Source organism: Dicentrarchus labrax, unplaced genomic scaffold, assembly GCF_905237075.1.
Source record: "Dicentrarchus labrax unplaced genomic scaffold, dlabrax2021, whole genome shotgun sequence".
In the NCBI taxonomy this organism is placed as follows: domain Eukaryota; kingdom Metazoa; phylum Chordata; class Actinopteri; family Moronidae; genus Dicentrarchus; species Dicentrarchus labrax.
Window position 1 is genome coordinate 958,181 of NW_026136875.1, and position 13,615 is coordinate 971,795.

The following is a 13,615-nucleotide window of genomic DNA, read 5'->3' on the forward strand; positions in this document are numbered from 1 at the left end:
AGAGTAAAAATAAGCTAAAATAAAATAAAATAAAATAAATAATAAAATAAAGGCTAACATAAAATAAATCAAACAATAACTAAATGCAACAAAATGCAAGCACTTACAGGTAACATAAGTAGAAAAGAAGAAAAGAAGTAACTAAATGTGACAAAGTGCAGTTAAATGTAGGTAGAGTTTATACAATATACAACAATACGCACCGTGCAGTTTAGCAGCATAAAATGAAATAAAATAAGTACAAACCAAGTAAGTGATAAGGAGCGATTGGATAAAGTGGTAACAGTGATAAAAATTGTAGCAGCATAAATTAACTAAGGTACAGTACAACTAAATAAAGTGATGAAGTGAAAATTGGTTACAAAATGTTAAAGTGACATTTGTTCAGGACACAGTGTCTCCACTGTCCCTCTCTCGACCGGAGGTAGATGAGTTAAACAGTCTGATGGCCACAGGAAGAAAAGACTTCCTCTGGCGTTCAGTGTTACATCGGGGGGGAATGAGTCTGTTGCTGAAGGTGCTTCTGCTCGAGGTCAGCACCTGGTGGAGAGGGTGAGCGTTGTTGTCCAGGATACTGTGCAGTTTACACAGCATCCTCCTCTCAGACACCACCACCAAAGAGTCTAGTTGGACCCCCAGGACGGAGCCAGGCTTCCTGCTGATCCTGCTGATCTTCTTGGCGTCTGCTGCCCTCAGCCTGCTGCCCTCAGTCTGCTGCCCTCAGCCTGCTGCCCTCAGCCTGCCGCCCTCAGTCTGCCGCCCTCAGCCTGCCGCCCTCAGTCTGTTGCCCTCAGCCTGCCGCCTGTTGCCCTCAGATGCCCTCAGTCTGCCGCCCTCAGTCTGCCGCCCTCAGCCTGCCCCCCTCAGTCTGTCGCCCTCAGTCTGCCGCCCTCAGCTGTTGCCCTCTCAGCCTGCCGCCCTCAGTCTTCTGCCCTCAGTCTGTTGCCCTCAGCCTGCTGCCCTCAGCCTGTTGCCCTCGGTCTGCTGCCCTCAGCCTGCTGCCCTCATCTGTCGCCCTCAGCCTGTTGCCCTCAGCCGCTTCCGTCTGTTGCCCTCAGCCTGCTGCCCTCAGCCTGTTGCCTGCTGCCCTCAGTCTGCCTGTCGCCCTCAGCCTGCTGCCCTCAGCCTGTTGCCCTCAGTCTGCCGCCCTCAGCCTGCCTCAGCCTGCCCCTATCTGCCGCCCTCAGCCTGCCGCCCTCAGGCTGTCGCCTGTTTCACCTGCGCCTCAGTCTGTTGCCCTCATCCGCCGCCCTCAGTCTGTTGCCTCATCTCTTCCCCCTGCCGCCCTCAGCCTGCCGCCCTCAGCCTGTTGCCCTCAGCCTGCTGCCCTCAGTCTGTTGCCCTCAGCCTGTTGCCCTCAGTCTGCTGCCCTCAGCCTGTTGCCCTCAGCCTGCTGCCCTCAGCCTGTTGCCCTCAGCCTGCTGCCCTCAGTCTGCCTCCGCCGCCCTCAGTCTGCCTGCCCTCAGTCTGTTGCCCTCAGCCTGCCGCCCTCATTTTCAGTCTGCTGCCCTCAGCCTGTCGCCCTCAGCCTGCTTCCCTCAGTCCGCCGCCCTCAGTCCGCCGCCCTCAGTCTGTTGCCCTCAGCCTGTTGCCCTCAGCCTGCCGCCCTCAGCCTGCCGCCCTCAGCCTGTTACCCTCAGTCTGTTGCCCTCAGTCTGTTGCCCTCAGCCTGCTGCCCTCAGCCTGCTGCCCTCAGTCTGTTGCCCTCAGCCTGTTGCCCTCAGCCTGCTGCCCTCAGCCTGTTGCCCTCAGTCTGTTGCCCTCAGTCTGTTGCCCTCAGCCTGCTGCCCTCAGCCTGCTGCCCTCAGCCTGCTGCCCCAGCACACAACAGCAAAGAAGATGGCACTGGCTACCATGATGTTACATACGTTGTTATATTATACAAGATATCTGTCAATTAACAAACAAAGCCATGTACATTTACACAACAAATACTTTTTCTACTGTTAATGTTTTATTATTTACAGTATTAAAAAAGAAATGTTGTTTTTTTAAATAAGCAGTTATTTTATGATATTTACAGATTTTTCACATTATTTGAGATTATTATTATTTGACAGTTTTGTATCTGATTAATATTTCCATGTGTTTAAAAACGACATTGAACCCCGGGGACTGTAAAGTACAGTGTGCGCAGCTGCGGTTATATGCAGGAAGCACTGACTGCGCATGACACAGTAACACACAACATCCGCCAGGTGGCGCTAATGTCCGGGTGCGTCCACCGAAGAAGAAGCCGAGCCAGAGTGCAGCAGCAGCCGTTGTTCGCAGCTAGCAGCTAGCAGCTAGCAGCCATGGCGGCAGTGCGCAGCTTGCGGGTGTCGGTGAAATCAGACAGCGGCTCGGACCGCTCGGACTCGGACTCTGACTCCGAGTCGGACAGAGATGCCCGTGAAGCCGAACCGATGGAGGTGGAGGAGGGAGAGGTGGAGGCGGAGGACATATCCGTTAACCGTTCCCTGAAGGAGCTGCTGCCGGTAAGTGTCCGGACGAGGCCTCTGTCAGACCGGGGACTCGCGTCGCTGGCTGCCGGGCGGAGCCGCGTCAAGCGTCGGCCTGTGGAAACTTTGACTCCCGGCTCTCTCTGTCTCTCTTCGGGGACTGGTTGTTGGCTCCGCGGCCGTCCCGGTTAACGGTTAATAACAGTTAGCTGCTTCTACCGCGGACCCGGTTAAACGGATGTTGTTTGTTTACCCGCTGGTTTGTTTATTTCAGTCACTTGTTGCTGGTGGCTTCCTCACGTGCCGTGTTTGTATGCTGTGGTCCTTCCACCAAACTGCGTAAAGAAAACTGCGAGTTAAATGTTTTTACCGCCAAATGAACGCAGCTGGTTGCAAATGATGGAAAACTATCAACGATTCTGATACATAACCGATCACTGATCAATTCGGCCTCTTCCTAATCACCGACTTCAGATTCATTTGTAACTTTCAGAGGTAGTTCCTCTGTAGTACCCGTTGGTTAACTCGCCATATGTTTCTTATTGAACTTTGCCAAATTAGAATTAAAATGCTGTTTGTTTGTGTAGGAGTTTGGTGTAAAGCTACCTGTGGAGATTTTATGTCAGACTCCACTTTTTAATAAATGTTTGCATGTTAGACGTTATTATTTGTTCAGTGATGGTTTTATTGTCATCCCACTTACACTCCGCTCTCTGGTGTCGTCTGTGTGTTTGTGAGTGAAGCTGAAATTAAAAGTGTCCGTGATGTTTGCAGGACACGAGCCGGAGATACGAGAACAAGGCTGGAGCCTTCATCACCGGGATAGACGTCAACTCAAAGGTACGACGCCTCATTCTTCAGCTCTGGAGCTTCACAAACACTCTGGATGAGTTGAAGAGCTGAACGTAGAGGACGCCACGTGGTTAATGTGTGTGTGTGTGTGTGTGTGTGTGTGTGTGTGTGTGTGTGTGTGTGTGTTTATCAGGAGGCCATTGAGAGAAAAGAGAAGCGAGCGAGGCGTTTCCATTTCTGTGCAGAGGAGAGCGTCGGTCAGAGGAACGTCTTTCTGGATAAAGACATCATGAAGAAAGGTGAACACACACACACACACACACACACACACACACACACGTTGTTTACCAGCAGCCGGTTTGTTTGGACTCCATCTGTTCAACCTCTTCTTCTTCTGTGGTGCTCAGCTATCCCCAGTCTGCGCCTGGAGGCGATCTACGTGACGGGCGTGGACGACATGAGCACTCAGGATGTCTTCGGATATTTTAAGGAATATCCTCCAGCTCACATCGAGTGGATCGATGACACTTCCTGTGAGTGTAACAGACACACACACTCTCACACACACACACACACACACACACAGACACACACTCTCTCTCACAACACACACACACACACACACACACACACACACACTCACGCCACCTGCTGGTCTCCTAGGTAACGTGGTTTGGCTCGATGACAACACGTCTGTCCGAGCCCTCATCAACAGCAGCCGGATGCCCGACCCGGACGCCGTCACCGCGGAGACGGAGGACACCGCCCCACCTGGAGAACCGGTCAAAGGTCAGTCTGCGTTCAGCCGGTGTTTAAAGGGGAAGGAAGTGAATCTGTGGAGGACTGAAGGTGTGTTTTGCGGCATGCAGGTCGTCGGGGTCAAGGGTCGGACGATGAAGAGGAAGAGGGTGAGGTGGACGAGGACGAGGAGGAGACAGCGAAGAAGAACAGGGAGGAGATCGAGGTGAAGGACAGCGACGGAGAGGCGGAGCAGAAAAGCAAGGCGGAGGGCGTCCAGGTGAAGTTTGCTCAGATAACACAGACCGATCGGGTTTATTGATCGGCTCCAATAACTGATCAATGTCTCGCAGATGGACGACCTGTCGGGGGCCGAGAGAGACTCTCTGCTGAGGAACGACCTGAGACCGGCCATCAAACCCTTCAAAGGAAACAAACTGCTGCTGCGCTTGCCACGCAAGGTCACACACACACACACACACACACACACACACAGACACACACACACACACACACACACACACACACACACACACACACAGACACACACACACACACACACACACACACACAGACACACACACACACACACAGACACAGACAGACACAGACACACACACAGCACACACAACACACACACGAAACACAACAGACACACACACAGACAGACAGACAGGAGACAAAAAAAAAAAAAAAAAAAAAAAAAAAAAAAAAAAAAAAAAAAAAAAAAAAAAAAAAAAAAAAAAAAAAAAAAAAGAAAAAAAAAGAAAAAGAAACACAACACAGACACAGACAGACACACACAGACACAGACAGACACACACAGACACACACAGACACAGACAGACACACACACACAGACAGTCACTCTCTCTCTCTCTCTCTCTCTCTCTCTCACTCTTAGTGTGTACTAAGAGTCACGTCCCCGGCTGTGTACATCCAACTCCGTTTCCCACAATTCTTAGGGAACAGGTGTAACTCATATGCAGACGTTGGAGCGACGCGTCAGCGTGGCGGCCATATTGTTACAGGCTGCTCCTCCTAATGTTGTTACACCTTAATACTTTATATTATAGATAGTAACAGTAAATAATATTCAAGAGGAACTAAACATATTTGTTTCATAATATGAGTTTGTAAAATGAAGCGTTGATTAGAACAAACCCTGAGGTTCAGAGGACGCAGCCGCGGGTTCGGGGTTATTTTCACTGCTCGTCCTGAACCACAGCTGAAACAAAGGAAGAAGAAGAAGAATAATATTATTATATATTAATAATAATTCTGTGTTGTATGTGTTTGTGCAGACGATAAGAAGGAGTTGGGTGCCGCTCGTCGCAGCAGATACTACATGAAGTACGGGAACCCGAACTATGGAGGCATGAAGGGAATCCTCAGCAACTCCTGGTGAGAAACCCCGTACGCTGTATGAATGAACCCCCACAGTGAACTGAGCATCGTCTGTTATCTCCCCCATCGTAGTGTGGATGTTACAGTCCTCTGTTTGTCCTCTGTCTCTGCAGGAAGAGGAGGTACCACAACCGGCGGATCCAGCGAGACGTCATCAAGAGCAAGAAGCCTCTGATTGGAGACAGCATGGGACACACGCCGCCGTACACACACCGACACTCCGGTAACAGCAACACCGCTGAACAACCAGTTAACCTCTGTTCACACTTTCTCTTCTGGAAGTCGTTTTCACTGATCAATACATTATTAATAACTATTTATTATATTAAATCATTAATCAATCTAATACTCTCCCCTCAGCTGACCTGGTCAACCTGCCCGAGGAGCCCATCAAGGAGGAAGAGGAGGAGGACGAGGACGAGGAAGACGGCGACGAGGACATGGACTCAGACGACCGGGTGGTGGAGTACAAAGAGCGAGGGGACCGGGAGAGAGGCGAAAGGGGCGGTGCCAGCAGCGGTGGCTCCCGTCCTGTGGGGGCGGGGCTCCGCAGCCGGGCCGAGCGCTCGCCGTCTCCCTGGTCGGAGTCGGACGAGATGGACTACGACCTGGAGCTGAAGATGATCTCCACGCCGTCACCGAAGAAGAGCAAGAAGATGACGATGTACGCCGACGAGCTGGACACGCACCTGAAGAGCATCCGGTGAGAGAGAGACAGACACAGACACAGACACAGACAGACAGACATCTATAATAATAATATTAATACTAATACTAATAATAATAATAATCATCATATGTCTTTAATGGGTTTAATCAGCTGATGATGTTTTTTGTCCTGCGAGCAGGAACAGGATCGGGGGGTCGGGATCACAGAGCAGGCCCAAATCCACGTCGCCTGCCAAGGTGACGGATGTGCGTCAGCTGCTGGAGGAGAAGAGACAGGGCCTCTCTCAGCACGTACAGCCCCCCCCGGTGGCTGCCAGCGGGAAGACAGGTCTGTTGGATCCGAGCTTTGTGATTGGTTCAGCTGCTGCTGTGACACAATAACTGACCCCGGTGACTCTCTGGTGTTTGCAGACGTACGGCAGCGGCTCGGGAAAAGGCGTTACTCCCCCGACGGACGGCGCTCCCCCTCCCCTGCCTCCCCCAGGGACACGCCTCCGGCCAGAGAGCCAGTCAGAGACGTACACCGCAGACTGGGCGTGGTCAGTCAGGACAACAGAGGACTCTTCTCCAACTCATCCAAAGACAGAAAGACAAGTAGGAGGCGGATTAATCAATAATCAAAGTTAGCATCACTTCTGATTGATTATTTATTGATTAGTGTTAATTAACGTCCTTCCTGTCTGCAGGCGGCCTGTGGAGCAGACTCGGCTCCGCTGACGACGATGGCGGCGGCGCCGTGCGTCATGAGCGAGGCTCGAGCAGCCGGTCGTCTGGCCTGTTCTCCCCCTCCTCTTCCTCCTCGGCCATGAGTAAAGCTGGCAGCAGTGCCGCCGGCAGCAGACGAGGCGACGGCGAGGAGGAAGAGGAGGTGGAGGAGGAAGACGACTCGACGCTGCAGAAGATGTGGGGCGCCATGATCAAACAGAAACAGGAGCGTGTGACCCACAAGATGAAGAAGAGCCGGCTGGACAACCTGCCGTCGCTGCAGATCGAGATCAGCCGCGACAGCAGCGACGACTCGGACGCCTGAAACCGACGACGGAGGAAGAAAGCGCCGGAGTTTGTTTCTCTCGAACTCTTCAAGTACAACAATATACAGACATAAAGCGGTCAGACTGCAGACCTGAGGCCAGTGTGCTGCGTTTTCTTTTATTGTTTCAGTGTGTATCTGCAGTCTGTGGATGGGTTAGTGACGGGGTCCACCAGGCACAGACCCAGGGGCCCTTGGGGATAAAGGGCCCCTGTTTATAGAAACCATTAACATTTCCTATTGTCCTGATCAGAGTCTCTTCATATCGAGAATCTGCAGCCAAACACAAACTCCAGTAATGTCGTTAAAAGGCCCAACTCTGGTGTAGCAGCATGAATTTCTTCTGAAGTCTCTTTTATGTCCGTTTCATCTAAATACTGAAGTTCAGCTGCAGCATTTAAACCATCAGCAGCACCTGAGAACTGTCACTGCAAAGTGTCACTAACAGACTCAATGCGACCCCGGAGACTCAACGCGACTTTGTCTGGTCATCCATCCACGCTCCTGTGCCGATATTTAATAGCCACACACACTCCCAGATGTTCGGGATGAAACAGAGCATCATGGGAAACCCAATCAGATCTCCTCTCCTGGTTCTGTACATCAGCATAAATCATTCCTACGTTGCACGCCGTCGGCCTCGTGAACCACCAGACGTCGTCTGAGAATTGAACCCTCAACCCTGGTGGTCGACGCTCGGGACCAACGAGCTCCTGCATCAAATCCAACCTGATACAAAACTTCATTTACCAAACTTGTGTTTCCACGTTGCATTGGCCCGTTCAGTCTGAGCAGAGCGGTGCTGTTCGTCCTCCCTGTGGACAGCGAGGGGAAGACGGACAAAGACGAGAGGATCAACAAAAGATGGACAGACGGAAACAATCGGACTCGAACTGCAGACGCCTCGTTGTTTGTCTTCGCGTTCGTCTTAACGCAGAAAGAATTGATGAGACTCTTAGAAGAAAGAGGGATTATTGTCTGATGGTGAATCTCCTCAAGGTGACATTTTGGTACATTTTTTAATCACTTTGTCTGTTATTGAACAACATGGGAGCTCCTGTAGCGCTGTGTGTCTGTATTTCACTTCCTGCTGTTTCTCTGGTCACATCATCTGTGTTATTATGTTTCTTTCATGTTTTTTATTGAAACTTTGGGGCCACGGGAGACGTCACTACTGCTCATGAATTTAAATGATCATTAAAATGTTGGCCGGTGCTTTATTTTCTGTCTGTAATTTCAGAATGATTTCCTCTGTGTTTAACCACAAAGAATGATGTAATTATAGAGACAGTAGAGACGCCTTTAACTCAGCTGAACATTTGTCCACAGGAAACGTATGTGACAAATAAAGTTGCCAATCATAATAATTACAATTATTTTCATCATCAGTTTGACTCATTTATGGAGTAAACACAAACCATTTATCAGCTGCAGCTTCTGGATTTTGTGCGGATAAATTCAATCAACTTATTTTATTTAGTTTTTGGTCAAACTCATTATTTTAAAGTTTAAAATCTGGGATCCAAATGAAGTCAAAGAGCCAAACAGATGAACAGACAGCAGATGGTAACTAATAACTTTATTATGAATAAATAATCTTTGTTCTTCTTAATATCAGCTGTCAGTTAAAGGTTATTATACACTTCTTGATGAAATTCACTGACACTAGATGTCGCTTTAGAGAGCACCAGAATCACAATAAAACACAGCCGCTACAGCCCACCAGCCACAGAGGCTGATTGAGGAGCAGTTTAAGAAGCTTCACCAGTTTCTAGAAGAGGAAGAGGAGGCCAGGTTGGCTGCACTGAGGGAGGAAGAGGAGCAGAAGAGTCAGATGATGAAGGAGAAGATGGAGGCTCTGAGCAGTGAGATAGCAGCTCTTTCAGACACAGTCAGAGCCACAGAGGAGGAGCTGAGAGCTGAAGACGTCTCATTCCTGAACAACTACAAGAAAGTGGAAAGAGTCCAGCAGCGCCCCCTGCTGGAGGATCCACAGCTGCCCTCAGGAGCTCTGATAGACGAGGCCAAACACCTGGGCAACCTGACCTTCAACATTGATTATTATGGCTCTGTTCTGGGCTCTGAGGGCTTTAACTCAGGGACTCACAGCTGGGATGTCGAGGTTGGATACAGTACAGTCTGGTTACTCGGTGTGTTTGCAGAGTCTGTCCAGAGGAAGGGAATCATAGAGTCTGGATTATGGAGAATACAGTTCTATAAAGGTAAATACTCAGCACGGTCACCACCAGCTCCATCCACTGGTCTCGTAGTTCAGAAGAAGGTCCAGAGGATCAGAGTGAATCTGGACTGGAACAGAGGAAAGCTGTCGTTCTCTGATCCTGATACTAACACACACATACACACCTTCACACACACTTTCACTGAGAGGATGTTTCCATACATTAACACTGTGAATAAAGTGAAGATATTACCAGTGAAGGTCAGTGTGACAGTGGAACAGAGCAGTTAGAGATAAAGAGGATGATTATATTCATCATGTTTGTTTCAAAGTTATTTATTTGGCCTTTTGTTGGCTCTATTGATAGTGACAGCTGTAGAGAGACAGGAAAGGTGGGTGGAGAGAGAGGAACACACGCAGCAAAGGGCTGCAGGTCAGATTTGAACCTGTGCCGCTGCAGCAACTCCGTATATGGGTCACCAGCTCTACCAACTGAGATAACTGGGCGCCCATATTCATCATGTTTTAAAGGTAAAAGTCTCTGAATAGTAAAATGATCTTTTATTAAATGTGTATGTGTGAGGGACGAGTACAGAGACACTGACAGCAGCAGAAACAGTGTCCAATGTACACGTGTATATAGCGGAAGCTCCTCAACAATGATTACTAAATACTGACTCTCATATCTTCAAATTGTCTCAAAGAAGGAATCTCCCAAACCCTCAGTGACACCCAGTCAGGATTTATCAAATCAAATCAAGTTTATTTGTATAGCCCTTTACAATAGCCGAAAGGTACCCAAAGTGCTTTACAACAAAGCCATAAAACAATACATAACATATACATAACATACAAATACAATTAAAAGTGCTGCGGCGCTGCAGGGTATTAAAAGCCTTCCAGAAATGCATAGAAAAGAGCAGACAGAAAGAGTACACCTAGGAGACAGTACTGCCCTAGTCAGAATTGAATGCTAATCTAAAAAGTGGGTCTTAAGCTTCAATTTAAAAAGGCTGAGATCAGTAGTGGTGCGAATGTCATGGGGCAGTTTGTTCCACAGTCTGGGAGCAGCGATGGCAAAAGAACGATCACCCACTGTTTAAGTCTCGACTTAGGGACCTCTAACAGAAGCTGACCCGAAGAGCGCAGGGCTCTGTCACAATTGCAAAGTTAAAATCTCTAACAAGTAAGAGGGGGCCAAGCCATTAATGGCATTAAAAACAAACAACGAAGTTGAAAATCAATTCTAAAATGGACTGGAAGCTAGTGGAGTGACGACAGCACAGGGGTAATTGTTCTCTGGACCTGCTTGTTAAAAATCGGGCAGCAGCTTCTGCACAAGTTGGAGACGAGAAGATTTATGAGAGGTTGACCAATGTATAACAACGAGCACCGAGTCCTAGACCTGCTTGAATACAGTGATTATATCAATGATGATGGCTTTATTCTTTGTCTGTATTTGTATAAAGCTGTTGATGTGGTAGAACAGATCTTTGGAACTGAGTGGCTTTAGAGAGAATTTCAGAAACGTAATGAAATGCTTTTATCACGACAGCAACAGCTCAATATCTTTATCAGGTGGTTCTTCCCCTCGTTTTACAGTGAACAGAGGTAGAAAACAAGGCTGTCCAATTTCACCATCACTCTTCTTAGTGGCAGTGGAAAGGCTCTCAGTTCTTATCAAAAGTTCACATATTGTAACCAGATGAGTAACCAGATATGTTGTAACTCAGATAATGCAGACCTTGTGCTCATGTTTTGGAAATGTACAGATTGAAGTTTTTTGGAACAACCGTTATAAACATATATCAGAAATACTGCAGCCAGTAATTACACTGGACCCCCCCAATATCTATTCTGGGTGAAGCAGAAATGCTCAAAGAGATTAATAATGAGGAGAAGAAACTAATATGATTAATAATGACAGCAGCAACAAAATGTACATTAACTATTGTCATATTGCCCCCCAGAAACAATCCTGTACAATGTTAAAGGGCAACCAATGAAATGTGACAGGATGTGGGGCAAACTTGTTCCCAATATACAAACAATAGAGGGGCAGTTATTGCTATAGATATATACATTTGTGTATGAAGTGAGGCTGTGATGGATTGTTGATATTAATGACAGTCTGAGAGGAATAATATTAATAATAATAATAATAACAATAATATCAGTGATATTGGCAATGGCAATCTAGCAGGACCATGGCAGGAGGCTCCACCAGGATCGATAAGAACCTGCGAGACGAGAAAGCACAAGAACTCCGGGGAAGAAGTGAAGTTAGTAACATGCATTAATGGGACATGAATGAGTGCAGAAAGAGAGAGGAAGAGAGGAGCTCAGTGCACCATGGGAAATCCCCCCGATAGTCTAGGCCTATAGCAGCATACTAAGGGATGGTTCAGGCTCACCTGATCCAGCCCTAACTATAAGCTTTATCAAAGAGGAATGTCTTAAGCCTACTCTTGAATGTGGTGAGGGTGTCTGCCTCCCGAACCACAACTGGAAGCTGGTTCCACAGGAGAGGAGCTTGGTAACTGAAGGCTCTGGCTCCTGTTCTACTTTTAGAGACTATAGGAACCACAAGTAGCCCAGCATTCAGAGAACGTAGTGTTCTAGTGGGGTAATAGGGTACTATGAGCTCTTTAAGATATGAAGGGGCCTGACCATGAAGAGCTTTATAGGTGAGGAGGAGGATTTTAAATTCTATTCTACATTTTACAGGGAGCCAATGCAGAGAAGCTAGTACAGGAGAGATGTGATCTCTTTTTCTAGATCCTGTCAGTACTCGTGCTGCAGTGTTCTGAATTAATTGGAGCGTTTTAATGGACTTATTGGGGCAACCTGATAATAAAGAGTTGCAGTAATCCAGCCTTGAAGTAACAAATGCATGGATTAGTTTTTCTGCATCTGTCTGTGATAGGATGTGTCTAATTTTTGTAATGTTACGTAAATGAAAGAAGGCAGTCCTAGAGGTCTGCTTTATGTGGGAGTTAAATGACAAATCCTGATCAAAGATAACTCCAAGATTCCTGACAGTGGTGCTAGAGGCCAAGTTAATGCCATCTAGAGTGACTATATCTTTAGACAGTGAGTCTCTAAGGATTATGGGGCGAAGTACAATAATTGTTTTGTGATGGCTGAAGTTGATACGGTAAGTTGGATCTCAAATGATGAACAATAATAACAATAATAACAATAATAACAGGCTAGCGGTTACTAGCTAGCCTAACATTACTAGCTAGGTTTGGTTTGGGATTTAATTTACTTTTGGACTGATTATATTGCTAAATGTTGGGACTGATGGGCACGGAAATCTGGGGGGTATTTGATGGTTCACTATTAAGTTTCATGTAGTTGAAAGAGTTCAATGCGTTTATTGCAGACAAGGCAGCCGCTTTCATTCATTCATTGAACGTGCGCTGTGCTTTAATGGAAATCTTATTGCGTAGCCAAGTAGCCTAAATGGAGTTATTTTTTAATGATGTATGATTTACTTTTCATTAAACTCGTAGGCTGGAATGCCTCGCCGCAACAATAGTGTTTAAATGTAATAGGTTAGGCCTAGTAACTGCTTCAGCCTCTGGCAAGCCCAGAAGGGGGCGGCAAGCGACTGGTAGCTTGAGAGCGACGTGTTGGAGACCCATGGTGTAGGCTACAACGACTTTTCATTGGCAACAGTATTAAACAAACCAATAACATAAAACATTAAGAAGAGCTCTTTTATTTCATTGAGTTGAATCGAAACAATGTCTTCTAGTGCTCGTAGACTGAAAGCCCTACTGGTAGGCAATTATAATATTATTAATAATTATTATTAATTAATTGATTATTATTATAATCCCGGCCATAATTTGAGGATTTACGGTAGCTAAACAACACATCTGATAATAGAAGTTGGTTCTGCAAGTTGGAGGGAGCCTGAGATGTAAGATGTTAATTGCTAATTTGAATTGTTAATTTTTTTTTCTATTTGCAGGCGTGACAAGTTCCCCCCGAACTACAACTCGAGGGTCTGTGGGTGGCATTTTCCTGATGGCAAAGCAGCTGGACCAACACGGTTTGCATGGAATAACGGAAAGGCTTTCCCCAACCACATCCCCACCAAACGTAAAAAAGGAATGGTCCCTGCGAGCGTGGAGGATGAAGGAACAGCTGGACCAGGCCCAAACCACCTTGATGTTGCTACACAGACCCCTGGTACTTCAAGTGTTGTGGTGCTTGAAATTGAGAATGATATGCTCAGAAAAGAAAATGACCAACTGAAACGAGAATCTGAGAAACCAAAACAAACATTTTCATTCAGTCAAATCTCCTCCCACCCTGACAAAGTCAATCACTACACTGGCTTGCCAG

At 47.2% G+C, this 13,615-nt stretch overlaps 2 protein-coding genes across 2 annotated transcripts; both read left to right on the plus strand.

Annotated features, from left to right (window-relative positions):
- Positions 1 to 815: 815 nt before the first annotated feature.
- LOC127360374 (uncharacterized) lies at positions 816 to 2,275 on the plus strand. The gene is made up of 3 exons (XM_051394767.1): positions 816 to 1,332; positions 1,501 to 1,695; positions 2,199 to 2,275. The coding sequence occupies exons 1-3, from the start codon at positions 816 to 818 to the stop codon at positions 2,273 to 2,275; spliced, it is 789 nt and encodes a 262-aa protein (XP_051250727.1).
- On the plus strand, positions 2,220 to 8,450 carry ncbp3 (nuclear cap binding subunit 3). The gene is made up of 13 exons (XM_051394933.1): positions 2,220 to 2,477; positions 3,216 to 3,281; positions 3,427 to 3,532; positions 3,641 to 3,766; positions 3,897 to 4,022; positions 4,103 to 4,251; positions 4,325 to 4,422; positions 5,265 to 5,375; positions 5,492 to 5,601; positions 5,739 to 6,081; positions 6,227 to 6,375; positions 6,459 to 6,641; positions 6,734 to 8,450. The coding sequence occupies exons 1-13, from the start codon at positions 2,295 to 2,297 to the stop codon at positions 7,075 to 7,077; spliced, it is 2,094 nt and encodes a 697-aa protein (XP_051250893.1). The 5' UTR covers positions 2,220 to 2,294; the 3' UTR covers positions 7,078 to 8,450.
- Positions 8,451 to 13,615: the final 5,165 nt, after the last annotated feature.

Excerpts from the sequence above, each read along its gene's own strand:
- LOC127360374 (XM_051394767.1), top strand. The coding sequence starts at position 816 with ATGCCCTCAGTCTGCCGCCCTCAGTCTGCCGCCCTCAGCCTGCCCCCC. Across the intron at positions 1,333-1,500 it reads CCCTCAGCCTGCTGCCCTCA|TCTGCTGCCCTCAGCCTGTC; the intron begins GTCTGTTGCCCT and ends CCTCATTTTCAG. Across the intron at positions 1,696-2,198 it reads CCCTCAGCCTGCTGCCCTCA|GTGGCGCTAATGTCCGGGTG; the intron begins GTCTGTTGCCCT and ends AACATCCGCCAG.
- ncbp3 (XM_051394933.1), top strand. The coding sequence starts at position 2,295 with ATGGCGGCAGTGCGCAGCTTGCGGGTGTCGGTGAAATCAGACAGCGGC. Across the intron at positions 4,423-5,264 it reads AACAAACTGCTGCTGCGCTT|TGTTTGTGCAGACGATAAGA; the intron begins GCCACGCAAGGT and ends CTGTGTTGTATG. Across the intron at positions 6,082-6,226 it reads ACGCACCTGAAGAGCATCCG|GAACAGGATCGGGGGGTCGG; the intron begins GTGAGAGAGAGA and ends TCCTGCGAGCAG.